Below are 17,281 nucleotides of genomic sequence, written 5' to 3' on the forward strand. Positions count from 1 at the left end.
TCACACAAATTTAGTGTTACATTTTCCTCTAACTTCAGTTCCTTTAAATTAGAGTGTCGGGCATAACAGATATTTCTGCTCTCCTCTAAGTGTATATTTGTAATGCTAATTAGGGCAATTGTGGGGAATCAAATCAAGATGCAGAACACAGCAGCTAAACAATCACCAGGGAAGGATGCAAACACTTTTATGCTAATAACACAAGAAGGGGGAAAAGATGGAGGGAAAAATAAAATGGACCCAGGGAGAAGAAAGGGCCGCTGGTCGATAAAATGAGAGAATATAAGGGAAGAGGGGGGGAGAAAATTAAAAGCTGATTACCTTGTGAGTGAGTCCTTGTTTTCTCAGAGGACTGGAGAGAGGAAGCAAGGAAGGTAATGCGAGGAAGCCTGTTTTTAGTCTTATAGTATTTATTAAGGCCAGTCTCGACGGTAATCAGGACCTGCTAAATATAACCAGCTAAAGACATAAACGCTGGACACAGACTGACTTATGTACAGTAACTGGGCTCATAACATCTCTTCTGAACTGAGGGTATTTACGTTTCAGTTACTATAATAAGAGTGTGACCATTATCTGCAATTTGTTCTCTCCACTGTACAATGTATGCAGTGGGAGCAGTGTAATTCTCACACACACACACACACACACACACACATGCTCACAAACCCACACACATACGCTCAGACACCCCCACACTCACACACACAGTGAAAATACTTACTTGAAAATAATGGTTTTTCATTACGGTCATTATACGGTTGAATGAGAATCACTGATATTTCCCAGACGCTCCTTTTGTCCCCTGATCGTTGCCCCTAGTTTGCTCACATTCCCCTCATTGTCACTTTGCCCAGCTGAGGTCCCTTCACCTCGCTCTGGGCTATGTGAAATTATTATATTGTACTGGGAGATAACAGACAGTCTGTAGCCTTCAGGCAGTATCTTCGCTTCACCTCCTTAAAAAAGATATTGCTGTGATAAAGCGTTGCTCCTTCTCTGCTCACGCTAAATCGAAGGGGAAGCCTTGAAGGCAAGGTCTGGTGAGTGTGAAGCCAGATGAAAGAAATACAAGAAGGAATTGGTTGACATGTTTTGCTGTTTTTCAAAAAGGAACATTTCTCATTACCATAAGACTCCGGGAAGGGCCACCAGCTCGGTCAGGGGAATTGTTTCCCGCCACAGTTTACTAAAGAAGGTGGATTGTTCGAAAGATTTCACTGACTTGGTATGGTCTGAAATTATTTAGTAGCTGCTGATGAGATGGTCAACTAAACGGCATGCAAACAAATTCAAGGAGAGCTGGTGCTCATTAAAGTTCACAGGTATGTGAACGAACCTGTAAAGTTTAGCAAGAATTTGTATGCTGTGTTTTATAAGAGCAGTTAGTTGTAACTTCTGCTTCTTGCAAAGCTTTAAAGTCACTCTTTGGTTATTTTCTAAATACTTGTCACTTCCATGCATGTTTTCCTAATTTGGAAGGAGACATTTCTTAACTTAGATGTTCAACTGTTGTCTGTCCAAACAACGGGCCGCCAGGATTCCCGACATAACCTTTAGCATGCTTAATCCTGGCACACCTGAGGACGGCACATATTGAGACGCACTGGTGCCCCCTAGCTGCAGAATGCTTAGGAGATAGCACATTCACAAACAAAATCACACATGCTGTGCAACAACACACACATCCACACAGAGATGAGAAAAGCTCCTGGGCTGATGGTGGTGTATTAATCACAGTGACGCCTGGCACTGCGATCTGTGACCCAGACTTTTAATTGCATCCTCTCTGCTTTGCTCCCACTCTCCCTCTTTATCTTCCCTCTTTCCCCTTTCTCCTTCCTCAAACCTCCTCATGCCCATGAGAGGAAGCTAATGCAGAGATAAGAGGGAAGGCCAAGGATGCGCAAAGCCCAAAAGTGTCCCAGCCAAAGATTGCAGGACAGCAAATGCAGCAACACATTAACGCGCTGAGCTATAATGTGAAGCTCACCGCCAAATGCGATGATGTGCAAGTGAGGTGGTGTGCAGAGAAAAAATATCTGTGAGGGAAATCTTCATAATCTATTGAAATACCATGACAACCTTTGAAAAACCCCCACAGAGCGAGTGGCCAACAACATCCACAGTATCCTGTATGTCTATATGCTTTCGTTACAGACAAATCTGCAGTATAAAGACACGCTGCATCCTGACAGGCGGGTAGGATCTAATGCAGGAAGGCTGTCTTTTACAGCTGTTCCTCTGTACCTGCAGAAGGAAAGACTCGACAGAAGGAAAACAAAGGTGTGATGGGGTGGGGGCAGCAGGGCTGTGGGCGGAGGTTGGCCGTACAGACATGGCATCGCACTAACAATGTGACAAGGTTTCATTCAGCCCCGTTAAGTGCAGCAGCACCAGATAACAAGCGTGTAGTGTTTAAAAAGTGAAACATGAGCACTGACGCACACAAATGCAGGTTGACAGCACCTTCTCTACCCACGCATGCACACATACACACACACACAAACACACAAACCTATGGGAACGCAGAGAGTCGATGACACCTATACCCATTTATGCATCAGCTGCAATAATCGTATATGCTAAGAGCTCGTGTCACACGCTCCCACTCCAATGTCCTTCTTCTCTTCTTCACTCTGGCTGCTTCACACGCACAGGTAGAGACACACACACACACACACACACTTGAGTCACAGTGGTTCCCTTTTGTGAGAACGAGCTGTCAGAGGGAACTGTGTGGGCTTTTGTTAAAACAGAACTGCAGAGGCAGAGAAATTCATTTCCAACTGCGGCAAAAAAGGGGGCCTTTTCAGGAAAGTCACATTGTACCTGCAGTGTTTTAAAAACAGCAGCATGTAAATTGAATTAGTTATGAGCATTCCTGTGGGGGTAAAGTGGGCTAGATTTCAAAACAGTTTCAAGCGTTGTGGATGTAGTGCATGGGGTGCCTCAGGTTTGACTACAGATTCACAAGATGCTGTTCTTTAGTTGTGATAAATCAAGAAGTCAGAAAATAGAGCTTTACATCTCTACGTCTCAATCTCGTTGTTCTACTGCAGTTACTTCGCCGCCCACTGAAAGGTGTAAACTTTTCCATTTCTTTTGCCTCTCGTAGGTTGAAGGAGTATTACTCAAATCTCTCTAGTAGATGAACTTGGAACATTTTTAACATTTTTAATGGCTCTTAGGTGAAAACTTTGCATGTGTATTTGTATGCTAAAATTTGGAAGATAATGTGAAATTTTAGGAATTGTTTTTATTAATCAAGATCTTTTATGAGAAAATTTAAAAACACTTCGCAGTCAAGGGCAGGTTTTTCACCAAAGTTTTTATCTGTTGCTATCAGCAGTGGATCCTCATGTGGAATTCAAGGGTCTTTAAAAATTAATTCAGCTTATTGTGAGTGACCCTGATTATCCGAGTACTTAAAACCAAATGCTTGAGCATCCTACATTTCACTCATGCTGTTTTAGTTTTAAATAATAACGGTCAAGAAAACAATGTAGATAGAAGGTTTGTTACGAACGAAGTGGTGCAGTGCAGCTACTGCAAAGAACAGATACAGATATTGGAGCTAACCACGAGGTTATGGAGAGCAACAAGGTAGTGGTGGAACGTTAAGTGTGTAGCTGTGGAGGTACGTGGTTTCTTACCTTGTTCGGTCGCAATGATTTGTGAACGTGTACTGTGGAGTGATTATGCTATCAGCTCAATTGTGGGACATGGAATTGAATAAATGTTGTGACCTCTGGAGTGGATAATCTTTGGAAAACCGGACACGAGTAAGCTCTGCCTCTACAATGATCAATCAAACCTTTGAAACTATGCTGATAAATAAGTGCAGAATTAAAGAAAAGTCACAATCTTTATGGGTTGACTTGCTCCAGAGTGCTCTGCCATCTCATACATACAGTATGTTCTGCGTTTTAGTACTGTTCATTTACTCGTCATTGGGCCCCGTGCTGCTGTCTATCACATCCTCAGCATGGCACAAATACTGTTATTTGCAAATTGAGTGGGTGGCACTGATTTTCTTGTTGGCTTGAGAGAAGCAGCGGGGTAGCAGAGGGAATGTTTACTTAGCGCTGTGCCAAGACTACGATGAACAGCACCTTAACAAAAAGAGCTCCATATGCTCAGTCAAGACCTATTTACTTGCTCCAGTCCTAGCAAAACTGACTTTCATGTCTTCCACAGCCACATAAAGTTTCCTGCACAGAAAAGGGGACATTTTTCTGACACCAGCCTTTTTAGGTACAGGGTGGTTGCTGTCTTTAGTTTGAAGCCGATATTTATACACTTTCCAAATCGCAAAAACAAAGCACTTGCAACTAGATTTCAAACAGATCAGATGGCCCAGAATAGAAGGAAGAATTATAAAAGAAAAGCTTAAGCCTGGACAGCGACAAAGCTCAGGCTGGCTGTCCTGGTTTGCCTTAGGAGGAAGTGCCTTTGTCTGCAGGGGATACAAGAGATGGAGGATAGATGAGGACAGGCTGGGATAGTGGGTGGGGTTAGGGTTAAAAAGGGTGGAAATAAGGACAGTTAGAGAGGGAGGCAAGGAGTTGTGACACTGGAAAACAGGGAAGCGGAGGAGACAAGGAGGGGATGGTGACAGGAAGAGAAGAGGGGAGGCGTGCACTGTAGACAGGTGAACATTGTGTAGGCGGATGCAGATGGATGACGGAGGCATGCTCTATGTGGATGCACAAAGCTGGCTGTGCAGAGTTACTACCTGCCATCTGTATTATGCACATGTAATGTTTCCATTCAAGAGATGCTTTGGCCGTCTCGGGGGTATTGTCGTGGATCTACAAGCAGGAAGAGACAAAGAACAGAAGCACCCGCCTCTGTGTCTCATTCACTCTGTGTGTGTGTGTGTGCGGTGTGTGTGTGTGGGGGTGTGGAGGATTCAGTGGTCGGTGGTCATGGCTGCTTGCCTGCTCTGTTTTAGCCACGTCTCTGCCGCTCTAGCCGCTCTGTTGGACAGCATGTTCTGGGCCGTAGAGTCCAGAGAAGACCAGCCAAGCAGAATGACACCAGTCTCAGCAGCCTGCCAAACACCGCTGTGGATGACAGGCTGCTCTAAAATGTACAAGACACACACGCACGCGTGCGCAAACACACACATACAGTTCAGCTGCTAGTTTAATACCCTTGATGTTTTCTTCATCAACTACATGGAACCGAGGCAGTACAGGGACACACACATATACACACACACCCAGAGGAAGAAGGCAATTGACACAATAGATCTTTGAGTCAGGACACTGTTATTATAACCACCAAGGCACAAAATTGCTCCTATTTCTATACACTTTACATTGTTTGCAGAGTCTGAACTGCTGAGCTAGCTGTTTTAAGCTAGCTGACTAACAGAGTGCATTACCACCCCTATGCATTGTAATCAACCATGTATATTATATAGTATTATACAGACATTATATAGTAATTTCGGTGCATTAATTCACATGAGATATAAAACTACACATGCAAGCTGCTGAAAGGTTTTTAACAGAGTGAGTCTTCCTGACACTCTCAGTATCAGAGAGATGCACAATTGTTGAACAAAAGGCAAAAATCCTGAAATCTTATTTTGATAAGATAACCTTGATGAAAAAAGCAAATTGTGATTGACAAACTATGGTCCAAGTCCCTGCATGCACCCAGATGTGAAATTGGCTAGTTTAGAGTTCTTCATACATTTTTATCAAGCCTTTTGACAAGCACAAGCTGACCAGGTGATGAGGTGAAGTCCAGTGGTACCATTGACTGAACCTGGGTTAAAATATGCACGTGACATTGTTGAAGAGCTGTGGGTTCACTGACCTTCGGGGCTGTCAGCTTAGAAAATGCCCTGGAGCTTGGTCTTGTTTACTCATTTTAAGTTCAGTGGTTCCTACAAAGGGATGCTGTGGTTTGCCAAGTATAATACGACCAAACAAATTACATGCACTATAGAACAATAGTGAAAAAGAACCGATTAGTAATCAACAGTGTCCCTGTTTCCATTTCCATTATGTGATGGCAGTGACTAAACTCTACAGCATTGTTTGCACATTAACTGTCTTTGTCCTAAAACTAAGGATTTTGTGAAGGCGTTGAATATTGTTCCTATTAGAGTTTATTTTGATGTATCATCCATTCCTATCTCCCTCTCTCTCTCAAACACATACCTACTGTATCTACTGTCAGAGTTGTCGTTCTGCCACTTTTACTTAACAGCACAGCAGATCAGATCCCACCACCTGATTTGAATGTGCTTTGTGAACAGGATTTTTAATGAATAGCAGAGCATTCATGAATATCTCCACACTAAGTAGATGTGTCAGCAATCGGGGTCATGGTCCCGGCCTCTCGTGGGTACACACAAGTAGGCAGTGAATGGTAAACTGGGACCCAGCCTGGTGCCCCTACAAAGAATCAAAGACAATCTCTGAACAGTGCTTCACAATTTCAGTGGCTCACACACCACACTTGTGTTCCCATGCCAACTGGCACAACTACAACACACAGGGCAGCAGACAGACCCACAGAGACCTTCTTGGTTTTATTATAGAATTAACATTGAAAATAATATGCGCCAGCTGAGGACAGACACTCTTAAAGTAGCTGTACTTTGAACTTATGCACACATACAGGCAGGAACTCATGCACATGCATTTGTAAGCAGCATTTTCCAGTGCACGTGTCCCTAAGCCTCACTTCTCCAGCTGCACCACATGAGACCTGTCTAAGTGACAACAATTAGCCAGCTCAGTTCAGGCTAATTGAAATCATTTATATAATGCACGCCTGCCATCACAATTCATCTGTGGACAATTCAAGCGGGTCTCTGTCATACAGTATATTTAATACGTAATGTTGACCCCCCCCCCCAAACAAATGATCCCCAAAGCAAGGCCATAATTTCACACCAAGTCTATCACTAACATAGTAACATCCACTGGGTTATATCTTTTTTTCTTTGTTTGTTTGTTTGTTTGTTTGCTTGTTTTAATGAAAATATAGATTGTGCTTTCCAACACAGGCGGATGCTCACATTGTCAAAACCGTGTTTACCAACTGTCTCATTACGCATGCAATTACTCAGAGGTTGAAAACAAGCAGCCTCATTTCTGTGATGCTAAGCTGCAGTGGCCGTGCGGATCTTATGCTTTATTAGCCTGTTGTTTGGGAGCTGCTTTTGACAGGAAGCTGGGCGATAAATTAAATAGATGGCTTGATAAAAAGCTTGCTGTGCAGATTTCTTCATGCTGGATTTTTGAAAAATCACACTGCCATAGCTCATAACAGGCGATCTGTTCCCTGAGTGATTTATGAAATCAATTTGTCTTGTTATCCGCAGCCACAGTTTGTGATATAAGATAAGAAGACATGCATTTAAACTTGGGGGTAGAGGGATGTGTGGTGTGTGTGTGTGTGTGTGTGTTTGCGCATTAACACAACAGCGATCACTCATTTCTGATGTCATCCCCTTTCTCATGTCATTGCATCATGGTTTAAATCATGGTATAGTTATGCCTTGACTGTTGATTAAATTTGGCAGTGGAGTGAAAGGATTTTCCAAATTGTTCTGCCTGAGACTTTGTTGGTTTCCCCTGTGTTTTTGTGCAGTAATGGCATACTCATGTCAGCCGTCAGAATATGTACTGATGCGCTCAGCTGCCAAACACCATCTCTGCCCGTCTGTCCCTGTGCGATCTATCCTGACCCTTTACTGCCGTGCACAGTGGAAAGACTGAAAACACCACATGCACCCAAACTGTCTACCTATAATGCACATGTGGATATCTCTGAAAAGATGAGTGCCAGTTTGTGTGTGTGCTTGCAAACATTGTGGCTCATCATACTGTAGCTCCTTTTCTTTTGTCTCAGTCAAGCAGAAACCTCCAAATGTCATTCAACACTGTGCTGTGTGCTTGGCAGCCAAGAATGGAGCACAATCGACCCAGTCAGCCTAATGTGCTCTAGACCTTCTCTTCATGCTCCCCCTGGAGAAGCTGAGGGAAGTGCAGTTTTGACATTGCTATCCATCTAGTTTGGGAAGAAATTGAAATGAAAGAGAATTAGGTCTCCCTCCCCCACCCTGATGTATTCCAGTTTAGAAGCAGATAAGCAGTTTGTTTTGCCAAAGACGTGAAAGCAGGGAATCAGAAGCGACAGGAAAAGGGATGAGATATTTCAAGATATGTCTTGATGGATGTGGGTTAATCTTAAACCTGCCAGATGTGTCAAGGATTTGCGAACACCTCATGGAGTAAATCTCACTGTGCCGCTCTCTAATTCTGTACACCCGTTCCCCTTTTCTGTCTGTCTCTCCAGTGAAGTTTGAGGATTGCCAGCGCAGCAGAGAGGTGGGCTTTGTCAGCAGTGACCCAAACTTCAGCGTGAGGCCTGATGGGACTGTATACGCAGAGCAGGAAGTGGCCAACTTGTCAGAGCCTGTGCAGTTCATGGTGACAGCCAAGGGGGTCCATGACCCCCACATCTGGGAGACCACTGTCAAGCTGGCTTTGGCTGGACATCCCCACCCTTTGCCACTGACAAAGGTAATGAGAAGTAAATATTTTAGCTCAAACCCAGGAACAAGTTGATGGCATTGCTTGACCTGTGTCCTCATGATTAAACTGTCAACATAAGTTAGCAAATAATACATTTGCATAACATTCAGGTCAAGATAATGTTATTGCAAACCTTCTTGTTCTTTTTCTATTACCGCTGAACAACACAGAAAACATTAAGGGAGCAGGCATCTTATTTTTATCCAGCACAGATTGTTGATTTTTGAATTATATCAGGTTTATCTGATGAATATCTATTACAAAATGGCCAAAATCAAACCTTTTGCTATGGTAATGTGCTCTCTGCAGCCAAAGAGCATTTGTTAGTCAAAGCAAACCCCACAAGATGATTGCAATCAGCCAAAAAATACAGATTTTTGTTTTAAATGATAGCTAAACTTTTGATACAATATTCTAGGAGGATTTAGATTTAACAAGAAGATTTCAAACTGGATTTAGAGTCAATAAATGCTTTAGGAGTTCAATCTGTGCTTGTTTTTTGATTGGATTTGGTGTAGATGCTGTAAAGCATCAACCCCGATGCCATTAATCGGCTCAGACTTTTATAAAACAAATAAAATATCGGAAATTGGATGAAATACAACCATGGGGACTTTTACTGATCAGAACTATTAATGCTGCCCATTTTTGGAGTCAGCGTTTACAGCGAACTCACCTTTCACTATGTCACTTACAGTACACACAGTCTTTGTGTTCCCAGCTGTCTCTAAGGTATGATTTTTATAAGAGTGCATGCACAGCAGTTACTGTAGGAGGTAGTGCGTCTCTGTATGTGAGAGCTAGAGACATGGCCCTATTTTGCTTCCAAGGCTCTATTCGCTAACAGAGACTGTAACTACACAAGGCCAAATTTATGGCCACTGTTACTGACTTTCACTACCAGGCGGCACTTTGTTGAGCGACAGACACATTATCATTTTTCCTGCACTACTTGTTGAACACCATTGGGCTTAATGTTCAGTCATGTTTCTAATCATGACAAAAAGCCCAAGACTCATGTAGCTAAAGCAATCGCAGAGTAAGGATTAGAATTCTGCCCACTCCTGGCAGTGCAATAATGGAGACTGGGAAATAATTGACATTGATTGAGCTAATGTTCCACTCTGTGGAGTCTGTAAGGACCAGGTGATGTAGTTTCAGCATACAATTATGTTCCAAACATCGTAGAGCTACAGAAAGATCAAATAATTGAACAAGAAATAAATGTGTTTTCTCTAATCGCATGGAAATTTGAAAACGAGCTTTTATACGAACAGGACAATATGCGTTATTGCTAGAACAGTGTTTACATGTGTAGTCATTTTAACTCAAATGCTATAAAGAGGTGCTATTTTAAGGTGCTTTGTCTTTTTTGGGAAATAAAGTGCTATTCTTAAAACAAATGTAAATATTCAAATTACAGACTTAGGCTACAGGAAGACATATTTACCAAACCACCATGGTGATTTTGCTAATGGAGTTTGTATGTTGACTTATATATTTCATCCTCTCAAACTGCCACTTTTAGTTTTCTTACTTAATTAAAACTACATAACATAAGAGATTTGAGTGATGACCTTTTTCCTTTTTAACGGTTTTTCCTTACTGACGTCAAGGATTTAGAACTTGAGCGCGAGACACTTATAGAGTATCACAGTTTTACTCTATACTTATTCAGAGTGGTGGACTCCTTTTTGTTACATTTTGTACTTTTCAGAATGTAACATTTATTAAAATGGAAGGCAGAAAATCAACCCCTATGTAGAGCAGCAGCGTTTGTGACCTGCTGTAATGTCAGACTGCCCTGCAGACGAGGCTCTGACATTGTGGGTGAAGTCATGTTGTTCTGTCTGCTTGGATTTCCTGTCTCCTGCTGTCTTCCCCGTCTTACTTCTACAGTTTAACAGGAAGACGTAATCTAATTGCATCATCAGTATATTGAACTGCTATGCAGGACACTTTACTATCGCGAAGTTTATCAGGTTTAGTGTTTACAATATTTATCAGCTTATAGTATTAACATGTTAGCATGCTAAGACAAAAAGAACAGTTGACTCAAATAGGCAAGTCATTGGTTTTTAATCATTGGTAGTTTGTCTCGTCCTACAGAGATATTTCCTTTCCTGCATTAGAAAAAATGTACACAGTGTAACTATACAAATATTTTCACTCTTTTCTCACCTAGCAGCATGCCAAAACCAATGAAATTACCCTGTAGAGGTTGTACATAATTTTATTTAACACATATTCTTGCATTAAATGCCTTGTTTGATCCATGCTCCACATCTAACGTGATTTCGTAACTGGTGAATTGATTGACAGACCTCTGTTGGCACATTGTGCATTACTGACACACGTGTACAGTGCATGGCACCCATAAATATTGCTGTTCCTGTTTGCATCTATTAGAGTATATTTGTGTCACAAAGAAAGTGGCATTGACTGAGAGGGTCTAGATTTCTTAAGTCCAAAATTGATCTTCGGTTATGTCTTCTCAAATTAGAGATGCTCGCTAATGTTAGTAAAATACAGCTAGTTCCCTTTGTAAGAGTAAGACTGTCCACTTTTTGCTTTTATCTTTATTCCACCTCCACTGATGTACTGCATAGTAGCATTATGAACTGGTGAGTCATTACACAGGCGTTTATTGTGTGGAGGTCAATCAAATAATTTCACAGAATTTCTGCGAGTGAATGTTAAAACAGTGTTATCAGTTCAGTGCAGTGTTTTTTGAACTATGTGTTTTCCTTCTCTACATTGGTAAACACACACAGAGGGGTGAGTAGTTGTTATCTGAGCCTGTCTCTTTGTTCTAAAAGTCAATAGTTATTTTAGACAAAAAGTTATCATAATCACATCACCTAACCGCAACCTATCTCTGCGTAATCAACATGGCAGCTGTGGATAGAAACCGCTCAGGATATCCTCTTCTTCCCAATGGCAATTAAAAGACAGGCAACTCAAATACCAACTCATTTTGTTCCCTCGCTCAGTGTAGAGACAGATAATGTGCAGAGAGAGATGCTCTAGTGTGACAAATGGTTTGCTTACTTCATCTTGTCTTAGACAAACTGTTTTCAACATGCCGTGGCTTTCTTTTCTCTTGCATAGTACCAGTGAGTTGCTGATTTGGTTTTAATAACTGGCTTAATTTCTCACTGTTGTGTTTTAGTAGAATAAATTAGCATACTTGGAATGTGCTCCATGATCGACCAGCTCAATTTTCCACTGTACAATACCACAGCAATTGAAGTGTAGAGCATCTTTGGCCTGAGAGCCCTTTCTGCTGTGTTTATGTACTCAGGCTATCGCACCTCACACAGGTAGGGCCTCTCGTTGAGTGCTCTCCAACTCGTACTGATTTCATGGCACGTTGGTTTGCCTGCTCCACCAGCTTAGAGCCCATCAGTTATGCACCACTGGATTTGGAGTCAACTGGTTGCCGGGTTGGGTTTTAGTGCTTATTTGATTTGCATTTTTACCACACTCTTCCCAGATGGCCTCACCTGTTCAAGGTAGATTACAGTGAAGGCCGGCAGCAGCAGGGTGGAACGTAAGACCCTGTGGTCCCCACTCGTGGTTGAGAAGCAACACCTGCAGGGTTGAATGGTTGTGATTTTTGCTGTGTGCTTTAACTTTGTGATTATAGCCTGATTCTGTTGACAGTCCACACCAGAAAGTTGCCAGAGTCATGAGGCAAATAGCAGCAATGTGAATTTTGTAAATTAAATACCAAGTAAGATTTAAGTGTTACTTTTCTTCTCTTTAGTTTTTGAGACATGATGTCATGGGAGAACACTCATTCCCATTGAAAACTGGTGCTCTGAATTTATCATAGTGAACTAGCAGCTCAAAGACATAAGAAATTATATCAAACAATATGAATCAAATGTTTTCAGAGGCAAACTGAATAGAGAATGGCCATTGAGTGCACATTATTATTATATTGTTCCGCCTGTTTGTCAGACTGATAACCTCCAGATGTCATCCCCAGGGCTCTGGGGCTGCAGGTCTGAAGAATGCCGCAGAAATGCACAGTCTGCCTGCGAGCAGGGAGCTGCCAGCTGGCCCTGCCTGCCTCTGGGTGTCAGGGACACACTGACTGACTCCCTGTCATGTGTTCATTCACATATTGTACACACACAGTGGGACATGCAAACACACAGACAGATATACTCACACATATGTCGACGTCTTATTTTTTACAGATTTGTATGTGTGCACACACGATTTCCCATATGCGCACGCAGGCATGGCTGAACAAACTTCACATGAACATGCCAAACTCATACATGCAGAAGAAATGTCTCAAACCCTAACAATCACATAACTTCATGGCTGCCCAGAGCATTTTGCAGTCTTTTATTGTCTCAATGCCTGTCAACTGCCATGCTGTTTGAAAGCCACATGCAGCCCCTACACCAATATCGTCTATAAGCAGGCTAACAATAAAGGGTGTCTCCCCTTTTATTGCCTCTTCTTGTGTCAGTGCCTCTGCTTAATTCCCTCATCTTTATTTCTGTTTTGGCAGCATTTGCAAAGGAATGTTGGTGCCCGATCAGTCGGATGCTTCTACCTGGTTATCTTCAGTACTGATGGGCTGCTTTAGCTAAGAAGGCTGATTACAGATTAGACTTTCTCATGGTAGCAGCACACTGGACTCATAGACAGGCTCAACATAGATGAGAAAATGCCTGCTCATGGAGTCACATATGTCGTCTGTATTTATAACTGTGCATAAGTACTGACATACAGATAATTCTGATGATCTGTATGTCAGTACAGTCATCTGCAAAAGAGAGAGTTGTTTGTCCTCACATTTGTTTTTTTGTTTGTTTGTTTTTTGTTTTACCTTCCTTTTGTTTGTTTCAATGAACATCTGCAAATACGCGCAGCCACAGAAACACACACACATTCACAGACAGAGACTAATTCCACCTGCCGCCTGTGGAGAAGGCTGGCATGCTCCCTGCCTCCCTCGTGCCAGTTGGTACCTGTGAGTGTTTTGGATGAGTGGAGCTGGAACGAGAGTTATCTTATCTGGGAAACACATCTGGTCCCCTCGCTCCTCTGTTTGTCCTCTAACCACCCACCCCGATCGCCCCGCTGCCTCTCCTGCCCGGCTCAACCCAAAGCCCTGGCTGTCTAGAGGTCCACACGGAGCTTGCAGGCCAATCCCCTGAGCTGTGAATGCGCAAGGAGTTAAAACTAAAGACTGTGCGTGTGTATACACACATACAGATAGATGGATAGATAGATAGATAGATTCTGCTAACGTCTGCATCTCTCCCAGGTAGAGCAGTTTATAGGATTAACTGCTGGTCCGTGTTTGTCATGGCTACATATCTGTGTGCATGCGTGTCTTTGCATGACATTTGTGTGTTCCAGGTGGGATGAGAGAGAGGAATTTTCAGTGTTCTTCAGGTGTGCCAAACTGCCAGCAAATGTCTGTGTGTGTGTGTGTGTGTGTGTGTGTGTGTGTGTGTGTGTGTGTGTGTGTGTGTGTGTGTGTGTGTGTGTGTGTGTGTGCAGGGGGTGCAGAAACAACAATAGGATTAGGTGGATTACAGCAATACAACCATCTTACACAGGAGGACACCACAGAGGATTGGGGAAAAATACTCAGTCTTTTATACACACTTCTAACCCTTCTTTCACCGAGCAAGATGAGCAAGAACACAATCTTCTTTCTGCAGCCGGAGCTGGGGGGAATCATTGCAAGGGGCAATTGCTCTGTATATATACAGCGACACCCATATATTCCTACATACAAGTTTCCCATATTACTGTCCTGTATGATTTTTAACATCATGTCCAAAAAACAAGATTACTTGTTTTTACACTGGAATTTTATCAATTCCTGTTTTATGTGACGATGGGCTAAAGTCAGGGCAAAATGGCACATTGTTTTCTGTCTTCACCAGAGACAGAGAGACAGGGGTGAGGGGGGAATAAGGTAGTCTTCTTTGGGATTCAGCAGGGTTAAGACACACAGCTCCTCTGTGGACAAAATCCAGCCATGTAGCCTGGGGGAGGTCTCACTTTCTTAGACAGAAGGCAGTAGGGACTTGGACAGGTTCAGGTGTCTTGCCAAAGGCCTTATGAAATGCAATGCAGCAGCACTCAGAAAAAAATGTTTATTTATGTATCATTTGCTTCTGTCACTCTTCCAAAATGGGTTTATTGTTAGTGTGACACCCCATATTTTAGTTTCAACTTTAGAAGAGGGGAAAACATGTCATTTTATAGCACTTTATAGATTCATCTTCCGACCTGTCATTGCAAAAAAGCATTCTTCAAACGATAACATGAGCAAGTTATTCACTTTGCGATGCAGCATGATATGATGTGTTTGCCTTTTTCTTTTCAGGTTGGCATTGAAGAAATGCTGTCAAGAGTGTGGGACTCCCAACCTAGAGTTATCAAGTTTCTACGAAGGCATCAGAGAGGCGCCTCTGCCAATGGGCTGAGGCGACAGAAGAGAGACTGGGTCATCCCTCCTATCAATGTGCCTGAAAACTCCAGAGGACCCTTCCCTCATATGCTTGTCAGAGTGAGTGGCAGTTTATATAAGTTTATCAAATACGACACATCTTTTCTTGATGTGCATTGACTTGGCATGCTTCAAGTTTTTTCAGAGAAAACCTAGATTCAAATTAAAACAATCAAAACCCTTGGTAGACAACTAATATACGTAGTCGTTCTACAGTCGTTCCAAGCCCTTAGTGTGAGCAAAAAAGAAGAGTGGGGAGTTAACTGTAATATTTCTTACAATCACCATGAGGCCATAAAACCCAACATTCTGGTATTTTCCATCAAGCACACCCACCAGGCAAAAAGTGCTGCTCTTGTCTCCGATTTAAGTCATGATGCTACTCTAGATGATTTGTCTGCTGTGCCTCTGGGCGCCACAGACAGGTAGACAAAAAATAATAATCCTTGCTTGTAAAAGCACACAAGTACACACGTCCTGCTTGGTCTCAAGAGTATAAATCTAAAAATTACTCTTGAGTATTTTCTCTCAGGGGTGTTTCTACAGGTGTTAATATAGCTGATGGACAGTTTTTTCTCATAACAATGCACTACATCTCTTCATAGATTATAGGGTCTGAAGTGATAAGTGGTCGTGTCATAGTGAGACTTTTTTAGTCCAGGGAGCCTAAACACTTCTGTAAGTTGGTTGTTTAAAACCAGGAACTTTAAAGTTCTACTTTGCAACAAAGTTTAACTTAATTTATGAACTGCCAAAGTAAGATTTAGAGATGTATTTTAGTGTTGTACAGTTGTTAGATTTCGTCGCTTACCCTGTTTTTCCATTTTCACTTTTGTACCATATCACAGTGAGCTCCACTGTAGAAAAAGGTGTGGATGCCAGCTCTGCATATGCAGGAGTGGTGCTCATTGCATAACCATACTCTTCTTGCTCCAAGACACAGAAGGATTTAATTTTACTGCAGCTCTAGAGTTCTCTGAAAAGAAAATGTTCAAGTGAACATGTACAGTATGCAAACATTTCTTAATTACAACCAACTGGCAACAATGAGTATCAAAACTAATGAAAGTTAAAAAGCAAGTTTCTCTTGGTGGCATCATACTCTCAGCTCTGTGCTGCTACACAAATTCCCATCACTCACTGCCTCTTATCAGTTTCCCAGGCAGATGTGCAGCTTTCTGCTGGCATTTCTGATACACACATACATACATACACTCACACAAAGTCCCTTACACCCATTTGTACAGCGCAGCTTACACTCCCGGATTACTTAAATCGCCTCTCACCAAGAAAGACGGCAGCTTTTCCACCAAAGCATGGAAGCACTCACCCTTACACACACACACACACACACACACACACACACACACAAAGCAGGGCCACAGAGTGTCAGGGAAGCCACCAAATTGTGCAGTCCTGCTGGAGAAATGGACACTCTTTTATCCCCTTTTCACATGTTTGGTGTTAGATTGTCGGATTAAACCTCAGAGGCTTCTATTGTGTGTGTGGCCATGTGAGTCTTGAGGTTGAGTTTGTTTGAGTGTACACATGCTGTGGGAGGTATGTGTGTGTGTGTGCGTGCGTGCACGTGGGTGTCACCTCTGTATACTGTATCCGGACACAGCATAGGTGTTCCTCAGCTTTCAGCGCACCACGGGGGATATGACTCTGTTGCTCTGTCCCCAACTGTCTCTGTAACTCAACTCTCCACACTGACAGCCAGCTGAGGAGCAGTGGGCATTTTCAGCTCAATCTTTAAAGCTTACACCCCTGATTACAGGACACATCCCATCTCCTGTGCTGTGGAAACTCTTTGAGCTTTCTTTAGTTGTGTGAGTGTACACACAGGTTCACCAGGTATAAAAAGACTAATTAAGCTTCAGCGTGTAATTAACACTCTGCAAACATCAAATGATGCCCAAAGAGGTGTGTGGTCGAGCCCTGGTGGTCGTCCCTTTGATTTAGAGTGGTGAAAGAACTGGCAGCATGGAGTACACTTGCAAGCTAAAGTAGAGTACATGTCCATAGCTCCACTGCTGAAGGATATTTAATTAATCCAACTGACACCGACAGGTTTATGTATATCTGTAATAACTGATCTGATCATCATTTTTTAATACTTCATTTTATAATTCATAGTTATTAAATAATGGTGCTATTTCAGTTATAGTACTTAACTTATTTTAAGTTGTAAAAACTGGCCAATAATTTGAGCAATAAC

General features: G+C 42.3%; 1 protein-coding gene across 3 annotated transcripts in view; it reads left to right on the plus strand.

Annotated features, from left to right (window-relative positions):
• Positions 1 to 17,281, plus strand: part of cdh4 (cadherin 4, type 1, R-cadherin (retinal)) — a 176,809-nt gene that overhangs the window by 105,360 nt on the left and 54,168 nt on the right. For 2 of the 3 annotated variants that reach the window (XM_067505522.1, XM_067505523.1), the window contains exons 4-5: positions 8,329 to 8,555; positions 14,938 to 15,120. In XM_067505522.1, the coding sequence (XP_067361623.1) occupies positions 8,329 to 8,555; positions 14,938 to 15,120 (410 nt within the window). The remainder of the gene's footprint in view (positions 1 to 8,328; positions 8,556 to 14,937; positions 15,121 to 17,281) is intronic. The other variant, XM_067505524.1, reaches the window with a different exon arrangement.

This window comes from Channa argus, chromosome 5 (assembly GCF_033026475.1).
Source record: "Channa argus isolate prfri chromosome 5, Channa argus male v1.0, whole genome shotgun sequence".
NCBI lineage: Eukaryota > Metazoa > Chordata > Actinopteri > Anabantiformes > Channidae > Channa > Channa argus.